This window comes from Enhydra lutris, unplaced genomic scaffold (genome assembly GCF_002288905.1).
Source record: "Enhydra lutris kenyoni isolate GAN:26980312 unplaced genomic scaffold, ASM228890v2 scaffoldscaffold68, whole genome shotgun sequence".
NCBI classification, from domain to species: Eukaryota; Metazoa; Chordata; class Mammalia; order Carnivora; family Mustelidae; genus Enhydra; species Enhydra lutris.
In genome coordinates, this window is record NW_019154152.1 from 11,344,603 (window position 1) to 11,363,649 (window position 19,047).

General features: G+C 47.2%; 1 protein-coding gene across 3 annotated transcripts in view; it reads right to left on the reverse strand.

Annotated features, from left to right (window-relative positions):
* The window catches only part of LOC111159438 (ClpB homolog, mitochondrial AAA ATPase chaperonin), a 167,823-nt gene that overhangs the window by 21,244 nt on the left and 127,532 nt on the right, over positions 1 to 19,047 (reverse strand). For all 3 annotated transcript variants that reach the window (XM_022521917.1, XM_022521918.1, XM_022521916.1), the window contains 2 exons: positions 17,366 to 17,463; positions 5,545 to 5,659 (listed from right to left, as the gene is read on the reverse strand). In XM_022521917.1, the coding sequence (XP_022377625.1) occupies positions 5,545 to 5,659; positions 17,366 to 17,463 (213 nt within the window). The remainder of the gene's footprint in view (positions 1 to 5,544; positions 5,660 to 17,365; positions 17,464 to 19,047) is intronic.

Below are 19,047 nucleotides of genomic sequence, written 5' to 3' on the forward strand. Positions count from 1 at the left end.
ATCAAGCCCCATATCAGGCTCTCTGCTCAGCCGGGAGCCTGCTTCCCTCTCTCTGCCTGCCTCTCTGCCTACTAGTGATCTCTCTCTCTCTCTGTCAAATAAATAAAATCTTTAAAAAAAAAAAAAAAAAAAAAGAAGTGCTTGCTGGCAAAATGGGTACGGACTGGAGCCTCAGGTTGGGAGGATGAGAGAAGAGTTCTCTTCTTAGTCTCTAAGGATTAGTGCTTCTGAAGGCTTACTATTGCTACTGAGTGGTTAACATGATTAACATAAAAAATGCAAATAGCTTTTGCTGAACAACCCCTACCCCAGGTGTGTGTGTGTGTGTGTGTGTGTGTGTGCGCGTGCACTTCTTAGGAATCACTGGAAGGAAGACTGCCGCCCTTCCAGAAAGAGGCTGGGATGAGAATCTGTAGAAGAGAGGCTGAATGTCAAGATGGGCTCAGGCTTCATTCACTTGAGTTCAGCAATTTTTTACAGACCTGTGTGCCTAACCCCAGGGAAATGCTGCAAGAAGGTAGTTCCTGACCTTTGGAGAGAGACATTCAAAAAGATGTCCTGTGGTAGGTACAGTGATAAAAGGTGTCCACAGGAAGCCCCAAGAACGGGCCCTGTGTCCTGGAGGAGGGCTAAGAAAGGCTTTCTGGAAAAGGCCTGGGTCCTGAGTTTCTCGACAGGCCAGGGAAGCGCCAGGGTGGTCTGGACAATGAGAATATCTGAAGTGGTACGAGGTGGAATGGGACTGCACGCAGTTTTCTAAATTAATCACAACCACGCCATGACTCAGGAATGACCTGGACTTATTTCTCAGCTCAGAAATCGGACTCTAAGGGGGTTGGTCCAGAAAGGTGAAGGGCTTGGGCAATTACAGTTTTAGACGGTCAAAAAAGGGAAGCAAAGGGGCGCCTGGGTGGCTCAGTGGGTTAAGCCGCTGCCTTCGGCTCAGGTCATGATCCCAGGTCCTGGGTTCAGGCCCCGCATTGGGCTTTCTGCTCAGCAGGGAGCCTGCTTCCTCCTCTCTCTCTGCCTGCCTCTCTGCCTGCTTGTGATTTCTCTCTGTCAAATAAATAAATAAAATCTTAAAAAAAAAAAAAAAAAAAAAAAAGGGAAGCAAAGCACAAGATAGCCCACTGTGTGACACATGGCTGATGCTGAGATTCTGAATTCAGGCCAGAGCCGGGTACGAAGATCAGTTGTGATGGCAGAGCTTTCCTCAGGGAATTCATGGGCTTCAGAGTCAAGTGGGAGCAGGTGCAATGGGTGCTGGTGATAAGCCCCTGGTTAGAGGGAGCGTCAGGGAAGCTTCCAGGTGGGCAGGCTAACCCAAAGTAGGACTGGGGAATGGCCTATCCGCAAGGGTCAAAGGTCAAGTAGTGTACGTGTTGTTATTAACTATTTCAATACACTCGTGTTCCTAGTATGCTTGTGAGCTACTAAAGGGCAGGCTTACAGCTGCTCCTCTTTCCTCAGAGCAAAGAGATGGACAAGGGGCCCAACCAAATTACTTCAGTGAACTACACTACACATCTATTTCAAGCAGAGAGTTGGAAAAACTGGAAAAACAAAAGGATTCGGTCATGGTCTCTGCTCTTGGGAGTCTACAATCTATTGCTCCTGAACTGAGTTAGGTTAAGTAAAAACCAGCTAGAGTGTGGGAGATGGGCAGGGCAGGGGTGCAGTTGGGAAAGGACCAGAAAAAATGGAATTCCAAGCAGAGGGCAGCAGGGTAGCGTCAAACACAAGCAAATCAACACAGCATGTCCACAGTGGAAGCCGCCAGGTGTACACTCGCTCAGGGAAGGGGGATGGGGTGGCAGCAACAGGGGTGGGCCTTGTATACCGGGCCATGGCAGCAAGAGCCACTCAAAGATTTTGAACAGGGCAATTTTCATATTTTACAAAGCTCACTCCAGTTGGGGAGGAGGTATGATTACAGGGGAAGGAAAGGAGGCAGGGAGACCAGGGAGGAGGCCACTACATGGTTCAAATGGGAGATTCTGAGGTCCTGAGCAAGGGCAGTGGTATTAAAAAAGGAGGGGAGAGGCCAAGTTTGAGACCCATTTAAGAGGCAGAATGCTAGGACCTAATATGTGATGGGCTATAAGGGGTGAGGGAGAGGGAGAAGCTAAGGAATTGTCTAAGTTTTTATTCAGGAGACCAGTGAATGGCAATGCCTTTACTGAGACAGAGGAGAGGTTGGCCCATTGGAGAAGGGGGTGGAGTCTAGCCCTGCATGTGCTAATGAGACAGCTAGTTGCTTTTCTGAGGAGAATGGTGGGCACAGAGGCTCTGAGCTCCCAGGAGGTTGGCCCAATGGGCTAGGCATCCTCCCCCTCCCATGCCTAGGAGTAACTGTGGATTCTGGAAGGACTGACTCACTTTCAGTGCCAAGGCTCTGGCCTGTGGTATGTAGGCTAGGCTTGCTTTGGCTCCAGTGACCCTAGAAGACCAGAGAGGCCATGGGGGCCTAAGCTAAGGGGTTGGTACTTTATCTCCTCCATTTGTAAGGCGGTAACTGCGCGCCAGCCTTGCTAGAAGCCCTGCAGCTGGGGATCACACTGATAAATTCACTGTATTACTTTGCACAAATCAATATCCCAGCACTTACCAGGGGTTGATGTGACCGAAATTGGTTTCAGCCAATTCGTGTGGGTAATAAATGGCCATTTATCAAATCAATTCATTCTGCGGCACTTCTCTGGCTGCCCATCCTCATGGTACCCCTGGGGTGCCAGGCTCTACCCAGCCAGTCCCTAGCACATAGCTGATGCTGCCTAGAGGATCTAGAGAGACCTGGCCTACCCCTGTGGATCCGCCTCTCTCTCCTGCATCTGCTTTAGTCTGGAGACCTTGGGCTACTGGCTGCTGCTTGCCCACCACAGATTCTGACCCAGAGAGTACCTCATGCTTCACTTGGTAAGGGAATATTACCTGATCACCATCAGTGTGATCACCAGCCACAGGCCTCTCAGTTAGTGGGCATACAGTTACTACCATACAAATGGAGGAGAGATGCCAACCCCACAGCTCAGGCCCCAATACCTGTTTGTCTTTTCTAGGGTCACTGAGAGAGCAGGGTCAACCTACCTAATACAGGACAAGGCGTAGGGCCTTCCTGATCTGAGGCAGAGTTTGGGTAACAAAATGGAGCTCTGGGTAGAGGGAAGCTCTCAGGGCAGACATTCCGACAACCCCTCGGAGGTGGGCAGCTGGATCATTTACTCCTGCTCTGGGCCAACGACAAAGAGAGACAAGATGGGTGGTACTTCAGAGGTCAGTGTAAGATCAGAGGAAGAGGCCAGCCTGGGGCTGGGACTACGGATCAGTCCTTGCGTGAAGGAAACAACTGTGGGCCTGATCTAAAGAACATGCCCAACCCTGGATGATAAACATCCTGAGGACAGAAACTAGAAAGAGCACGTGCTATATTGTGAGACAGTCGTGTACTTGGTTGCCCAGCTAACAGCTGGGGAAACTGACGCTCAGAGAGGCCAAGTGAGTAGCCCGAGTTGCATGGCTGTTAAGTGGCAGAGCTGCTATCGGATCCAGTTTGGTCTAATGCTCTCCATTCAACATCTTCCTCTCCGCTCCCTCCCAACTTCTGGGAGCTTTACATCTCATGGGCTTGAGGAGCCAGGGAGAGGCAGGAGGTCACAGACACGGCCTGCTGGTAAAGGACCGTGTAAGAAGCAGAGGGAAGACACTATGATGGCAGTGGCCGTGCTGGCCCCTGTGGACAGGAAACTCCAACAGGAGATGCTTTCTGAGCTCTCTGCCCAGGTAATCTCTCTCCCATGAGCAACTCCTCTCTTCAAACCCCCAAGGGCTCCCAGGGTCCCTTCTCCCTCCACCTCAGCCACAGCCTTGGCAAAGAAGTAGGGGGTTGCCACCTGCCAGGTGGAAGCTGAGAGTGGATGTATCCAGACACAAAAGGGCAGCCTGGTGTGGTTTGGGTAGTGTACTGGGGCCTGTGTGTTCAGAAAAGCTTTCTCAGCTCCTATGTGTGGCTGCAGACAGCCTTCTGACCTCTAGCTAGTGAGGCAGTTCTAGTCCGTGGGCTCCTTTTATCTGCTGCTCAGGTCAGGCCCCTGATGAAGGGTTCATGACCACTGCATGAGTCTCACTGATGTTTGAGGAGGATGGAGATCAGGCTGGGCTCGCTGTGTCGCAGGGGTGGCTGCCTTCATTTTTCAATTACTACTCTAATTGGTGTCCTAGGGCTGAAATGCCGCTCCAGAATGTCCCAGAGGAGCACCACAGTACAGTCTGATGTCTTCTTTTATCAGTGAGCCTCTATTAGGTGCTGTCTTTGGCAGTACCAGACCGCATCTGGTGGAACCAAATACTTGGAGAGAAGGGGTAAGCAACACAAATGGTACCAAGACACTGTAGGGCAGAGGTTTTTAAACTTGAGCTGAGCATCAGAATCACCTGTTATAGGTGTTATAACAGGGCCTGTTATAACACAGACTGCTGGGCTCTACCCCACAGTTTCTGATTCCACAGGTCTGGATGAGACCTGACATCTGTAATTCCAATGAGGTCCCAGAGGATACTGATGTTGCTGAGACCATTTATTTGAGAAACAATGCCTTGGGGATATCTTGTTTAAGCTGGACACAGGTTACTCTGCCCTTGCCTCATCTGAGGTCACCTTCAGAAAGTCATGCACCTGAGTCACAGACTAGAGGTGAGGCCACCACCTTGAGCAGCACCCTAGTTTTATATTCTTTCTAATGGGGTCTGCATGGGCAGGAAGAAAATTAGAGTAGGGCTTATACCAGAGAGCAATCTGGCTCCTAGTATGGGACATAAGAGCTTCTAGGGTTGAGAAGAAGGCACTTACGACTTTTTCAGGGTGTTTTTCCTAAAGTCAAGCCAGCTGCTGACAAACTATACTGAAAAGAGGCAGAATTCCAGGCTGGGAGACAAAAGACAGAAGTTCTAGTTCTGGCTGAGTTGCAACATTACAAGTGATGGATAAGCTCCTGTTCTCTGGGTCTCAGTCTGCCCACCTGAAAAGTGGGGGTTGGGGACAGTGGACCAGATGAAGATCAGAGTTAGAGCACAAGAAAGCAGCCTTGAGCAATTATTATAAGTGCTCTATATCTCAGCTTCCTCCTCTGCAATGTGGGGATTTGGGGCACCTGGGTGGATCAGCTGGTCTGCCTTCGGCTCAGATCATGATCTCAGAGTCTTGGGCTTGAGCCCCGTGTTGGGCTCCTGCTCAGTGGAGAGTCTGCTTCTCCCTCTCCCTCTGCCCCCAACTCATGCTCTCTCTTCTAAATAAATAAATAAATAAATAAATAACTTAAAACAAAAGCGGGGGGGGGGATTTAATGCTACCAACCTCATGGGGTTACTGTAAGGATTAAATGAAAATGTATGTGCCAAGCTTAACCCAATGCCTGGCACACAGGAAGTACAATGAATGTTAAGTTGTAACAGCCCCCTCCGCATGGTATGGTGACAGCATACACCTCACTGCAGCAGACCACGAGCCACCCACCCTTTTGTGGTGCTGGCTGGCCCCCTGCTACTCACCAGCACCCACTGTGGCGATGGCACTCTCCTGGCCAATGATGTGCTCCTTCAGCCGCTGTTCCAGGGGAAAGCGGCGCCGCTCCTCAGCCTCACGCTTCCGTTGCTTCTCCTGATACTGTGGGGAGAAAGGGAAGCTGGCTCAGGAGGTGCCGGGCCTGGCAGGATCGTTTCATTCCACACTATAACCCAGGGGCAAAGAACACAGGTCTGGGGCTCCAGGGGTCCAGATGCACACTCAGGCTCCTGGCCACTGGAGGCTGCCCCAGTCCTTCCCACTGTCCCCTTATCCGAGTCCTCACCTCAGGTGGCCACGGCTCAAGAGTCCTGGCTCACCCTGCTAATAAAATAAAGTACTGCAAGTAGATTAACCCTTGACTCTGGAGTCTGACAAAAGGCCTGGGTTTGAATCCCAGCTTTATCACTTACAAGATGTGCTAATTATCTGGAGCAAGTTACTGCCCCTCAGTTTTCTCATTTGTAAACTAGGGATTAAATATGATGATATGCACAATGAGCCGGCATGCGGTGTAAATGCTTAACGGAGGTTCTTTCCTTTCACTTACCCTCCTGAAAATCTTTTTGGTTTTTACTCTCTCTCTCTCTCTTTAAACATTAAATTCTATGCCCAATGTGGGGCTTGAACTCATGACCCCGAGATCAAGAGTCACACACTCTGCCGACTAAGCCAGCCAGGTGCCCCCAAAATCTTTTTGGCTTTTAAACCAGAGCTATGAACACCCTCCACTTCAATGGTATTGCATTTCAATTAAACACAATTAGTTGGCAATTGCCATGTGTCTGGCCCTGTGCATGCCATGATGGAAATGGTAGACTGGGGAGAAGGAGGAGGACTGGGATCTAGGGGGCTCTAGCTGCTGCTGAGTGTCTGGTGTGTGTCTTGCCCTTGGCTTGTTGGTCCACTTTAGAAAAGGCAGAAAGAAGGAGGCCTGGGCGTGATCACACTATAAGGGAAGAGAGGAGAGCCAGGTCTGCCCTCAGGGAGCTCTAAGTTGGACAGGGAGGTGAGGCGGGGCTTGTACACAAATACTTCTTAGGCAGGATCAGCCATTTTCCTCTAAAGTATGCATGCCTATTTCTAGCTTGTACCTATCACTAAAAAACAAACAAACAAACAAACAAAAAACAAATAAAATCCTCCCACTATTGAAAACAAATTTGCTGGGGCGCCTAAGTGGCTCAGTCAGTTAAGTGTTTGACTCTTGACTTCAGCTCAGGTCTAATCTCAGAGTCCTGAGTTCAAGCCTCACACTGGACTCCATGTTAGTGTGGAGCTTGCTTAAAAACAAAAACCAAATTTGTTCCATGTTTGTGCATCTGTCCTCTAAATTGATTATGAGTTGCCTGAGGGCAGGCACTGTCTTTTACTCACTGCTCAAGTCCTGGCACAGTAAAAGGCAGCTGGTGAGTGTCGGAAAAATAAATTTGGTGACAGATAAGAAGAGGAGAGAATTAACAGCTAACCTGGGTGGCACAGGAGTCCGGAGAAGGGAAAGATACGCACAGCCTGGAACACTGTGGGGAGGCTTCTGGGTGACTGGAGGCTTGAAGAAGTTGGACTACTGGGTTAGGCTGGAACGCGGGACTGTCTGGAGGCCAGGCAGGGTGCGTAGGTATGCAGGTCAGATCAGAAAGTGCTCATGGAACCAGGCAAATGGGGGAAGGAAGCAGGCCTTGGAATGGGACAGAAAGATCTGGATCTTCAAGAGGCTCCTTTCCCCTAAGACCCCGTAACACTGACAGCTTTCTAGAAAGAGAGCTGCCAAGGTAAGGCCCTGTCACAAAAGTTGTGGCTGCAGATTGCTCTTGCAGGCAGAGTGGATGAAAAATACCTGCTGCTTGGGCAGTGTTTTCCTGTTACGGTAGTGACCTTGACAGAAGTTAAAAAAAATAAATAGCAAACAATCCAATTTTGGCTGTTGCTATCAGTCTGTAACTGAAAGCTCCCATCAGTCCTGGGTTTCATATGGAGCAATAATTCGGCGCCAATCCCAGTGGAGCGACGCTTGCCGGTTGGAATCCAGAGTGTCACTGCGCAGCTCCCTCAGGCACCACATACATCACCTGGCTCTGACGACTCTGCCATATATCTGCCTCCTCCTCCTCCCTGCCCACCCAGCCCCTCTCAGCACTTGGGTCCACTGGGCTGGGAGGCTCTGATGGAGAGACACACACACACTGCCTGGTCCCGCACTGGCTAGCAGCCGGGCCGGCTTGGAGGCAGGCAGGCCATGAAAGCAGCTTGAAGCAATGGAAGCTGACTGCCGAGGGCTTGCTGGGTCTGCTTCCTTACCTGCCCTCAGTGATGGTCTCAGAGTCTTCCTGCCTCTGGGCCTTTGCTCATACTGCTCCCTCACCACAGAAGTCTCCTCTGTTCCCATCAACCTCTAAGTGCCCTGGTGATCTCAACTTGAATACCACATTGTCTAAATAGCCTGGCGTAAGGCTTCATGCCTGGCACCTCCAGAGTACATGTTTAACTGCCTGTTTGTCCCTCCCTACTCAGCTATGAGATCCTCGGTGACAACGGCCACGTCTTACTCAGCTCCATGGCTCTCTCACATAGCACAGGGCCTGGCTCCCAGAAGGCATCAGTGTGCGCTGCCAACTGAATGAGGTTAAGTCCCGGCTGTGGAACAGCTTGCTGAGCCAGACGCTGCACTTCACGTACAGTGTCTCCTTCAGTCCTCACAGCTGTCCCCATCGGAAGCTTGGCTCCTCTTTTGGCTCACAGCGGGGCATGTTGTATGGGAGAAGTAGGCGGCTTTGCTCCGGAGAGACCGGAATTCAAACCTCACCTCTTCACTCACTGGCAAGCTGACCTTGGGGAAGTTAACTGGCCTCCCGGAATTTTCGTTTCATCATGTCTAAAACGGAGACAGTAACTCACACCACCTTGCAGGGTCCTGGTGGGATGCTGGTGAGGATTGGGTGAGATAATCTACACAAAGAACGTGGCAGAGACTCTGGCACAGAGCAAATGTACAGGCAGGAGTGTTGGTGGAGGGACACAAGTGCAGAGCACAGTAGCTGGCCCTGGACAGGCTTCTGGTAAATGTTACTTCTCTTCTCCTTCACTGCATGTTGGTAACTACCTAACCCAGTGCTTTTTTGGGGATGAGGTGGGGGCGTTGGAACCCTTTTAACTAACTTATGCTGTGTGGGCTCCACAGATGAAGAACTGCTCTGGCTCAATTAGAATCTAGGAGCCTAGTCCACTTAGAGCCCCCATTGCCCCAGAAATGGCTCCTTCCTCAAGAAGCCTAGGTCTGAGGGTACCATCTCCATACAAACTGGGTTCTGGGGATACCTCAACTGCGCAAGGCAGCTCATCTATGCCTGTCAGTTTTCCTTACTGTGGTAGAGAATTCTGCCTCTGGGTGCTTTCCATGCATTCATCTGTAGGGCCTCTTAGAACATATCTTTTTCCTTTGTCACAGGCAAACATGACTTCTAGCCACTCTGTTGGTTTGGGTGTAGATATTGTAGTCTCCCTAAGTCTTCTCCAGGGAAACATTTTTATCTTTTATAACTCTTCGGTGTCATGATTTTAGGTGGTTTTAATATTCTTGTTATTTTCTTGGGCAAGGAGAAATGGTCCTTGACTTCTATGGGGGTGAATATGGGGGAAAGGTTATACTGTGATCTGGCTGGTTTCTTTTGTTCTTTCTTTTTCCTTTTTTTCTTTTCTAAGATTTTATTTATTTATTTGAGAGAGAGAGAGAAGTGTCATGAGCAGGGGGCAAGGGTGGAGGGAAAAGCAGACTCTCTGTTGAGCAGGGAGCCCGATTCAGGACTTGATCCCAAGACCCTGGGATCATGACCTGAGCTCAAGGCAGACACTTAACTGACTGAGTCACCCAGGTGCCCTCTTTTCTTTTTTTTTTTTTTAAATTTAAAGATTTATTTTCTTATTCTAGGTGGGGATGGGGAGCGCATGAGCAGGGAGAGGGGCAGAGGGAGAGGGGAAGCAGACTCCCTGCTGAGCATGGAGCATGAACCAGCCCCATCCTGAGGCCTTGAGATCCTGACCTGCGCTGAAATCAAGAGTTGGATGCCCAACAAACTACCCAGGCATCCCTAGCTTGTTTCTTAGGAGGTTTCTAGATGGTCCTGGGAAAGATCCAACTTTGGCCTAAATCTAGGCACATCCTGATTCTTTCCAACCTGGAACCCTAAATATCTATTAAGAAAACTTCTGAAAATGGATCAGACTTTTTGATTAAAAATGAACAGGATGCTGGAATTAAACCAGGTTAAAGTTTCCTGCTTTATGGTCTTTTCCTAGTGCTCAGCACAGAGTCTGTATTTTAAAAAAATGTGTTGAGGAGCGCCTGGGTGGCTCAGTGGGTTAAGCCTCTGCCTTCAGCTCAGGTCATGATCTCAGGGTCCTGGGATCGAGCCCCACATCTAGCTCTCTGCTCAGCAGGGAGCTTGCTTCCCCCTCTCTTTCTACCTGCCTCTCTGCCTACTTGTGATCTCTGTCAAATAAATAAATAAAAATCTTTACCAAAAAAACATGTTGAATGAACTGCTTCTTAAGGCATTAGCTAGGAGCCCCGGCTTGTGAAAAATTAGCTTGTGAAAAACCAGCTAGTGGAAGAACCAAGGAAAGGAAAATACTTGGTGTATATATATTCTATGTGGGAGAAGAGAGAAAGATGGGAGAAGGCACTTGGTAAGGGTTCCATAAATGTAGGCTACTACTGTTCCTGGCTTTTTGAGGAAGCCTACAGAGACTAAGTCAAGGCCCTATTTTGACAGGGTTCCAAGGAGAAAAAGATAGGGCAGGTGACCCAGCCTGTAGAAGCAGAGGGTACTGGGCTGAGAAGCACTAGGAAGAAGCCACCCAGGAGAGCAGGAGTGGGGGAGTGATCATCTTAATAAAAGCCACATGCAATTAGCTTCAGAAGCCCTCACCTGGAGCCGGCAGCAACCAGCTCCCCATGCTGCATCTTGGCTGGATAATCATGGCCACTGGTTTCCATCATTCTTGATTTAATATGGCACCCCTCCTGGCTGTGAGTGCATTTACAGGAAAGGGCTGGGAGGCTGGGGTGAAGCCTAGCTAGGCTCTCTCAGAGGTGGGTGGCTGGGATGAGTGGTTCTTTGGGGAGGGTTAGAGAGGGAAGGGGTATGTCAGGCAATCCTATTATTGAGTATTCCTCAGGGAACAGGTCTGACAATGAACCTGGCAGTGTGTTCACCAAAAGGGCAGCTGAGGCAGTGGTGGGAGTGGTGAGTAGGCAGAATGAGACCCTGGGTAGGAATGTGGTAGGAATGGAGGAGGGAAGAGAAGAAAGGCCAAGCTACAATTTGCCTCTCATGGGAGGTCAGGGCCACAGAGCCTACTGGCTGCTCTCAGATACACTCAGATATGCCCCATCCTCCTGACTCTAACCTCAACTCACATCACCAGGCTTCTGTCATGTGCTGAAGCTAGAATGACAGAGAGGACTGGGTAGGAAAATCACCAAAGGGACAGGAAGCAATAGATGAGACTGGGGTCAGGGGATGATAGGAAGAAACACTGAGTGGGGGGGATGATGGTAAGAGCAGCTCAGGAGGTCCAATAAAGAAGCCTGTGGGATGAGAGTGGCATCCAAGGGACTTGAAAATCTCCTGAACTAGCTCATAAAGCACACATCCCTGGAGAAGAAGTCAGGAACAGGGCAGGTGTCAGTTCTATCACACTTGGTGACTGTTATGTCAGCACCCCAGATTCCATTCTCCTCTCCTCTCTTGCAGCCCCATCCTTCTTGCTACCAGAGTGATGTTTTAATATGTAAATCAGATCATGTCACTATGCAAATAGCCAGGCTGATCCAAAGACTGGTGAGAGAAGGTTAAGAGGGGGCAAGGACTGGCTCAAGTGAGAAAATGAGTTTTGTTCTCAGTGGCATGGGATGTTTATAATCCTACAACTGGTGACATTAACTTTGATCACTTGGTTAAGGTGGTCTGTGCCAGGTTTCTCCACTATCCTTTCCCACTTTGTAATTAATAAGTATCCTTAGGGATGAAGAACTGAGCCTATGTAAATAATCCTGTTACTCCTCAAACTCCCATTCACTAGTTTTAGCATCACTGCGAAGTCTCACCTGATGGGGACCAGCTGTTCTAATCCCCATGGCCCTAAGAAGTTCGGAGTATCTCCTCTGTACAGAGATGAGGTAAATTAAAACACAGTTCCTCTAGTAGCAAGTAACAGAGACAGAATGCTAACCCTTGCGGTCTGGCTTCAGAACTTTGTACTTGCCACCTTGCAGGTAAGAAAAGACCTGTTCCCTGCCTCAGGGAGTTTAGGGTCTGTTTAGGGAGATCAGAGTTAAAACACAAATCTCCTATTCCTACTTTTAGCATGGGGCTACCTAATGATTTTACTAAAAATAAACACCAGAAATGCATAACCTGAATTTAATCATAAGGAAACATTAGACAAATCCAAATTGAGGGACATTTTACAAAATAACCTGCTTGTACTCATTAAATGTCAAGGTCATGAAAGACAAGAAAAAACTGAGGAACCATTCTAGGTTAAAGGAGACTACTAAAGAGACATGAAACTAAATCCAACTTGGGATCCAGAATTCTCTTTTCTTGTAAAGATAATCATTGGGACAACTGGTGAAATGTGAATAACATCTACAAATTAGTTAATATCAATATTAATGTTCTGCTTCTGACGACTGTATCAAGGTAAGAAAATGTCCTTGTTTTTTTACGAAACACAACTATTTAGGGGTAGAGGAGCATCATGTGTATAACTTACTTTTAAATAGTTCAGAAAAAATTATGCATATCTCTATAATATTTATATACATCATAAAGCAAAATGAAAAATGTTAACAGGTAATGTGGGTGAAGGGTTTACAGAATTCACTGCACTATTTGTGAAATTATGTAAAAATAAAATATATCAAGATAATGCTTCTCTTTGGGGGATGGGTAGTGACTGGAAGAAGTATAAGGTGGGTTTCTGAGTGAATGGTCTATTTCTTGATCAGATGTATTTAGTTTGTGAAAATTCAGTGAGCTCTATACTTGTGATATGTACACCTTATAAGAGTACATGTCAACAAAAAGTTTTCAAAAAGTTAAAAACAAAAGAGAGAGCAAAACCTTGTCCCCATAAAGCACCTAAGTCTGTGTCTGGCCCACAGTAAGCCTACAGTGAAGGTCAGATGGTATCGCCACCCCTGCAGCGCCAAACACAGGGCTAGGTGTGCACAGGTTGGCACCTGAGACGCAGCAGGGAGCAGGCTGGGCAAAATGGGGAAGAGGCATCACTTCACCCTAAGACAGGAGTAAGAGAACCCCCTTATCCTTCTGTGTACCTCACCCCTTCTCTCCTAGAGGGCTTTCCGCAGCTCTGATGGAGGCACCCAGCCTTATAGCCCAGAATGCAGGCCCAGGGGAGCACTGCATCCCCAGCTACCCCTGAAGCAAATGAAAAAATGCAGATATAGGAAATGTGCTTGTGATTCTGTCACTGGGATATGCAAATAAAATATATATGATAGGCCTATCTGCCTAATATTCCTGCCAATTCATTCTCTGGGTGTGATTAAAATGAGCAATAAATTCCTCGTGAGTCTCGGTGGAATGAGGATCTGGGAGTGGAGATGCAGGCTGGCACCAGCACGTCCCCCTCAGCTGAATATTCATCATGGAATAGCTCCCCATATTTTTGTTTTATCTGCCATCGTGTGCACAGAGATATATTTCTACCTCTCTCTTTCATCTCTTAGTTAAAACATGAAAATGGTCTAAGCTCTAAGTATTAAACTCTCCATGTAGTAAAATCCTTCAAACTGAGATCACAAGCTACCTTTTCTATGAAGCCTGCCCTGCTCATTCTGCCTGGACATGATCCATGCTTTCTTGGAGACCCCCCAAACTCTCTGCAGGCCCCTTCTAATGTACAAATCAGTCTGTGGGTATCAGAGATGAGATAGCCTGCCTCTCCCCCATACTCCTTTTCTAGACGGCCAGCTCAGAGGACAGGGGCTAGGCTTCATCTACCTCTGAATCTTCTCAGGAGGCCCAAGGAAGCTTCTGCACAAAGAATGCTGAGAAACTGAGCAACATGGCAGTAAGGAGAAAATCATTCAGGCCACTTAAGGTGACAGAGATTCTTAGATAAGTGACACATTTTTAAAAGGCAGAATGAAATTAAACATTAGGCTTATGGATAACTGGAAAATGGGAAAATTATCAAGAAATAATATTTTTAAAAAAGATTTTATTTATTTATTTGACAGAGAGAGAGGTCACAAATATGCAGAGAGGCAGGCAGAGAGAGAGGGGGAAGCAGGTTCCCCGCTGAGCAGAGAGCCCAATGTAGGGCTTGATCCCAGGACCCTGAGAACATGACCTGAGCCAAAGGCAGAGGCTTAACCCACTGAGCCATCCAGGCACCCCGAGAAATAGTATAAAGTTGAGCACCTGGCTGGCTCAGTTGGAAGAGTGTGCAACTCTTGAGTTCAAGCCCCCACACTGAGTGGAGAGATTACTAAAAAAAAGTAACTAAAAAGAAAGAAAGGAAGGAAGGAAGGAAGAAAGAAGGAAGGAAAGAAGGAAGGAAGGAGGGAAGGAAGAAAGAAAGAGAAAATTAGGTGGAAACCCCTCCCCCCATGGAACTAGGATCATAATTCACTTTCAGGGTCAAGGAGGAAATACGAATGTCTGATAGGCCGGCACATAATAGGGAGTTGAGCCGCCTATGCCTGGAGAATCTATATTCCCAAACCCTAAGGGGTCACATTTTTTATAAATTCTTGGTTTAGCAAAATAAAATATGGCTGCCATTTGAGACTCCTGTATATACAGTAGGCTATTAATCAGGTTAAAAAAAGAGGTCATTTATATATAGATAGATAAGGTCCAGAACAGGCAAATATAATGTCATAAAAGGAAATCCTCTCATTCATATCCAATAGCTATTTATAACGACTTTCTATAAGTCATCTGCTTTCTTTCTCTCAACTTCAGTTTTCCCATCTGTAAAATGGAGGTAGTAAGAGCTGCTTCAAGGATTTGTTATAGGATTAGAAAAAATACAGGAGAGCACCTGGCACAGTACCTATTATTCACTCGGGCACTAGCCTTGTACTAACATGACCAACATTAAGCCACTTCTAAGGCAGTCAAATTTAGTTAAGGATCCCTCAGCAGCCCTAACCCCTCCACCTATGCCGGCACTAAGAGGCCTGCTCTGTGTCATACCACTGAACACACCACGGACTCTCTTGGCCAAGTCCAGGGACAACCCATGATGATGGAAAGAGCCTGAGAGGGATGACAGGAGTGTAGTCCCTGAGGTTATCTGAAACATTTTCAGGGATTTCCTTAAGACACCTGAGGAAACTGACCTGGCCTCTAGGGCTGCTCCTAGGGGTGGAAAATCTAAACAGAGAGGAAGAAGTGCTTGCTCTCTAGGAACTTTCACTCTTGCTGGTCCCAAGCACTCCTCAGGATGTGCTGTGAAAGCCCATCTCCCTTCCTACCCTCCCACCCCTTCTCTGGAGGGAACTACTGCAAGACAGTTACTCAGGATTCCAGGGAGACAAACTGTATGTCTCATGCTGGTTGCCAGATATTTCCAGTTCTCCCCCTTCTGGGCACATGGGAGGGTTACTCTTCTTGGCCTCTTGTGATTGTGTGGGAACAAAGCATTATCTGTCCAGTGAGTTGTGAGTGGAAGTAGAGGGTCAATTTCTAGACTAAGTATTTAACTACAGATGCAAGACCCTCCAGAGCATTCCTTTCCCTCTGGCCAGCGACATGCAACATCCCAGATTGTGGCTGTAATGCCAGTCTGGTCTCTGAGGGCCTATGACAAACACAGGCCCCACCACTGACCCATCATGGACAGGCTGCATGAAGCCAAAAATAAATCTTCATTATTCTACACCACTGAAATTCTGGGTTGTTACAACATAATCTAGTTTATTCTGATGAATACATAGGTAATTATATACTGAATGGAATCTTAGAAACCATTTTGTGCAATGTCTTCATTTCACAGAGGTAAACTGAGCTTCAGTGAAGGGAAATGCTAGGCCCACGTCACCAAGTCAGTGAGTGGTAGAGTTGGGATCACAACCCATGTCTTGTCTGTCTCGGTCCGGTGACCTAAGTGCTCTTACTCAAGACACAGAGAATATTTGCCACCAGGTGGGACTTGTCACACTAAATCATCTCAAGGCATTTCAGCCACTGTGCCAAAAGAGACTCCACAATGATGGAAAGAACACATGACTGAGAGTCAGAAATCAAGTCTTCTGCTCTTTCATGAAGATGGCACTGAAAGCAAAGAAGGAAGTCCCTGTCCCTCCGAAAGACAAAACCAAAGCCAAAGCCAAAGCCAAAGCTGAAGCTTTTAAGAAAGCAGTGCTGAAAGGCGTCCACAGTCACAAAGAAAAGAAGATCTGCATGTCATCTATATTCCCACCGCCCAAGACAATGGGTCTCTGAAGGCAGTCCAAATATCCTCCAAAGAGCACCCCCAGGAGAAACAAATTTGACCACTGTGCCATCATCAAGATCCCCCTGACTATCGAGTTAGCCATGAAGAAAACAGAAGACAACAACACAATTGTGTTCACTGTGGATGTCAAGGCCACCAAACACCAGGTCAAATAGGCTGTGAAGAAGCTCTAGTACATGATGTGGCCAAGGTCAACACCCTGATCAGGCCCAATGGAGAAAAAAAGGCGTATGTTCAACTGGCTCTTGAGTATGATGCTTTGGATGTTGCCAACAAAACTGGGATCATCTAAACTGAGTCCAGCTGCTAAATCTAAAATTTTCACCATAAAAAGAAAAAACAAACAAACAAACTAAGGCTTTCAGTTCTAGTCCCACCATTGAACCTACTACATGACCTTGCATTCAAGTCTATTAGTTTCTGTTTTGACACCAATGCACTCTGGGACCAAAGGCAAGCCATGTCACACCCCAGGCCCCCGTTTCCCCCAGAAGTAAAATGAGTCCATTGATTTAGGCTTCAGGTATTTAAAACATGTGCCTCACAGAACGTCTATAGAGGCTGCCCAGGAGAGAAGGGCTAGGCCAGGTAGGTGTGGCTCTGATCCACCTCTCCTTCAACCAGAACAGCTTTATTTTCCTCTGACTTATTTGCTTAGGCTTCGGTAAGATTTCCCACCACTGGACTTAATGATTTCTGAGGCCCCTGGCAGCTCCGAGATTTGTAATTCTAGTTCTTGGATTCTGCCCAGTAGTTTCTGAGTGATGATAGCTTGGTGGCTGGAAGAGCAGAAGGCAACCAGCATTTAGGGAGTTCAAAAGTTTGGTTGAGAAGAGCAAATTATGACAGCAATTTTTTTGGCCCAGACTGTCCCAGGCTCTCTGCAGTATGTGTGGAGTATGTCTGGATATGTGGGACTACTACTATTCCAGAGAATGGTTCTGGAAGGAGTGATGATGGGAAAGGATTGCCTGCTGAGGTTATAGAATATGTGAGGCTGAGGTAATAGGACTTGGGCTAAAGATTTTGTCTAACTATCCCTGGTCCTATGAAAAGGAGCTAGAAGGCCCATTACCTCAAAAACTGAATCTGAAGATTAGTCCTCAGAAGTCAGAAGTGACTCAGACCTCTGCCTGGTCATGACAGGGGCAGCTACTTATTCTTGATGAAATTGGGGGCTGGATTTGTATTTAAACAGACAATAATCCCTAAGGAGAAGTGGCTTGGTATGGAGCCAGACATAATTTAATGAGTGAAAGATTAAATGCAGCAGGGAGTGCCCAGAGGCCTTCTCCTTTTTCTGAGACTTACCTTCACCTCAGAAGTCCTCAGAAGCTTCATCACCTCCCCTTCTCGGGCATAATCCAAGGGTGTGTGTCCCATTTCATTCCTCTGCAGAGGGTTGGCTCCTGGCAGGAAGAGAAGTAGTCAAAGGCTCTATGAGTGATCACAGTGAGGCCTCAGCCTTCTCTCAGAGGTAACCTGGGCCCTGACTTCAGAGAAGGAATTTCCTTCGAAGTGGGGAGCAACAAACCCTAAGAGATTGTAGAATGGTGAGAAAAAAATGTCAAGGTACTCTGAGAGGACAGTCCTTAGTTCTCTCTAACACCGAGGTCAGGGTATCGGGGTCCATACACATATACGCACTCATGCGCAGAAACATATTACCCATACTACCATGTACACAAAGATGTGTTATATGTACACATAGGTGTGTCGTACACAAATACACACACAGTTACCCTCCCAAATACACAAAGCTGAACATGCTAATATACCAAACACATAGATTAATATATCCTACCACCAGTGCATCAGTCATTAAAATGTCCGTATGATTAAGGTCATTTGCATATAGATGAATATTCATTAATAAAATCATATAAAAGGGGTTCCTTTCTAAAGCACAGAATATAAAAAAAAGTAAAACAGCCCCCTTTTTTCCTGCTCTCTGCTCCTCTCTCTCTCTCTCTCTCTCTCTCTCTCTCTCTCTCTCCTTTAATGCCCTTTTACCTTGGTATTTCCGGTCTACCAGAGTTAGTAGAGTCCTCTGGAAGGGAGTAGGCATCACCAGGAAGCTGGTTATGGCAGCCCCGAGGTTTGATGCCCTTACCAATGCCTAACTGTTGGTGAATGTGTGCGTGTAGGCAGGCATTTCTTCCAATCATTAGTTCCTGTGATTTGAGGACAAAGAATTTGAAGTATGATAAAAAGAAGGCACTTGCCCAGGCCACCTATCTACCTTCTTTCTCTTTTAAACAGGCAACTGACGAGCCTGTTTAAACTGGGACTACTTGGTGCAATGTCTTGGAAGATATGGAGGAAGGGGTCCCCTGACCTCCACATTGCTAGAATCTCCTTCCCAAGGCCAGGTCTGAACACCTCACTCTCCTCTTCAAAAACTGTCCATACCATTCAGTTTGGCAAACCTTCAATGTGTGGGGCTTGAGACACAGAAGAATCAGATCTGGCCTGGCCCCCAAAGCACTTCTCTCAAACCACAGAAAGCTGTGCCTTGAACAGAGAAGATGCTCAAGAACTATGTATTAAATGGAACATTCCTTGATCTTCTTTCTTGCTAAAGAAGTACTATCTAGAAGTAAAGAAGGGTTAAGACTCCACCCCTGTCATCAGGATATAGTGAGCTGGTTGGGAGCACTGTACATGCAGGCAAATGCACATCAGCATACGGCCTGGCTCAAGGTGGGTGTCTAGCTATGGTTTGCTGATGGACTACAAAACCCAGCATTTCTCAGTCCTACGCTGTGGAAACATCTGTTCCAGGATATAAAACTATTCCTACTGAAGTTCTCTACTTCTTAAAGGTCTATAAATTTTCAACAATTGTAAGCATTTATTAAGCATTTACATACGGCTGTCTGCCTGGACTACAGAGGAACAGGTGTGGGAGGAAGAGGGGCTGGTGCAGAGAGCAAGAAGTATGATCCAGGCCAAGGACACTTATCAATGAGAAAAACTAATACTTTTATACA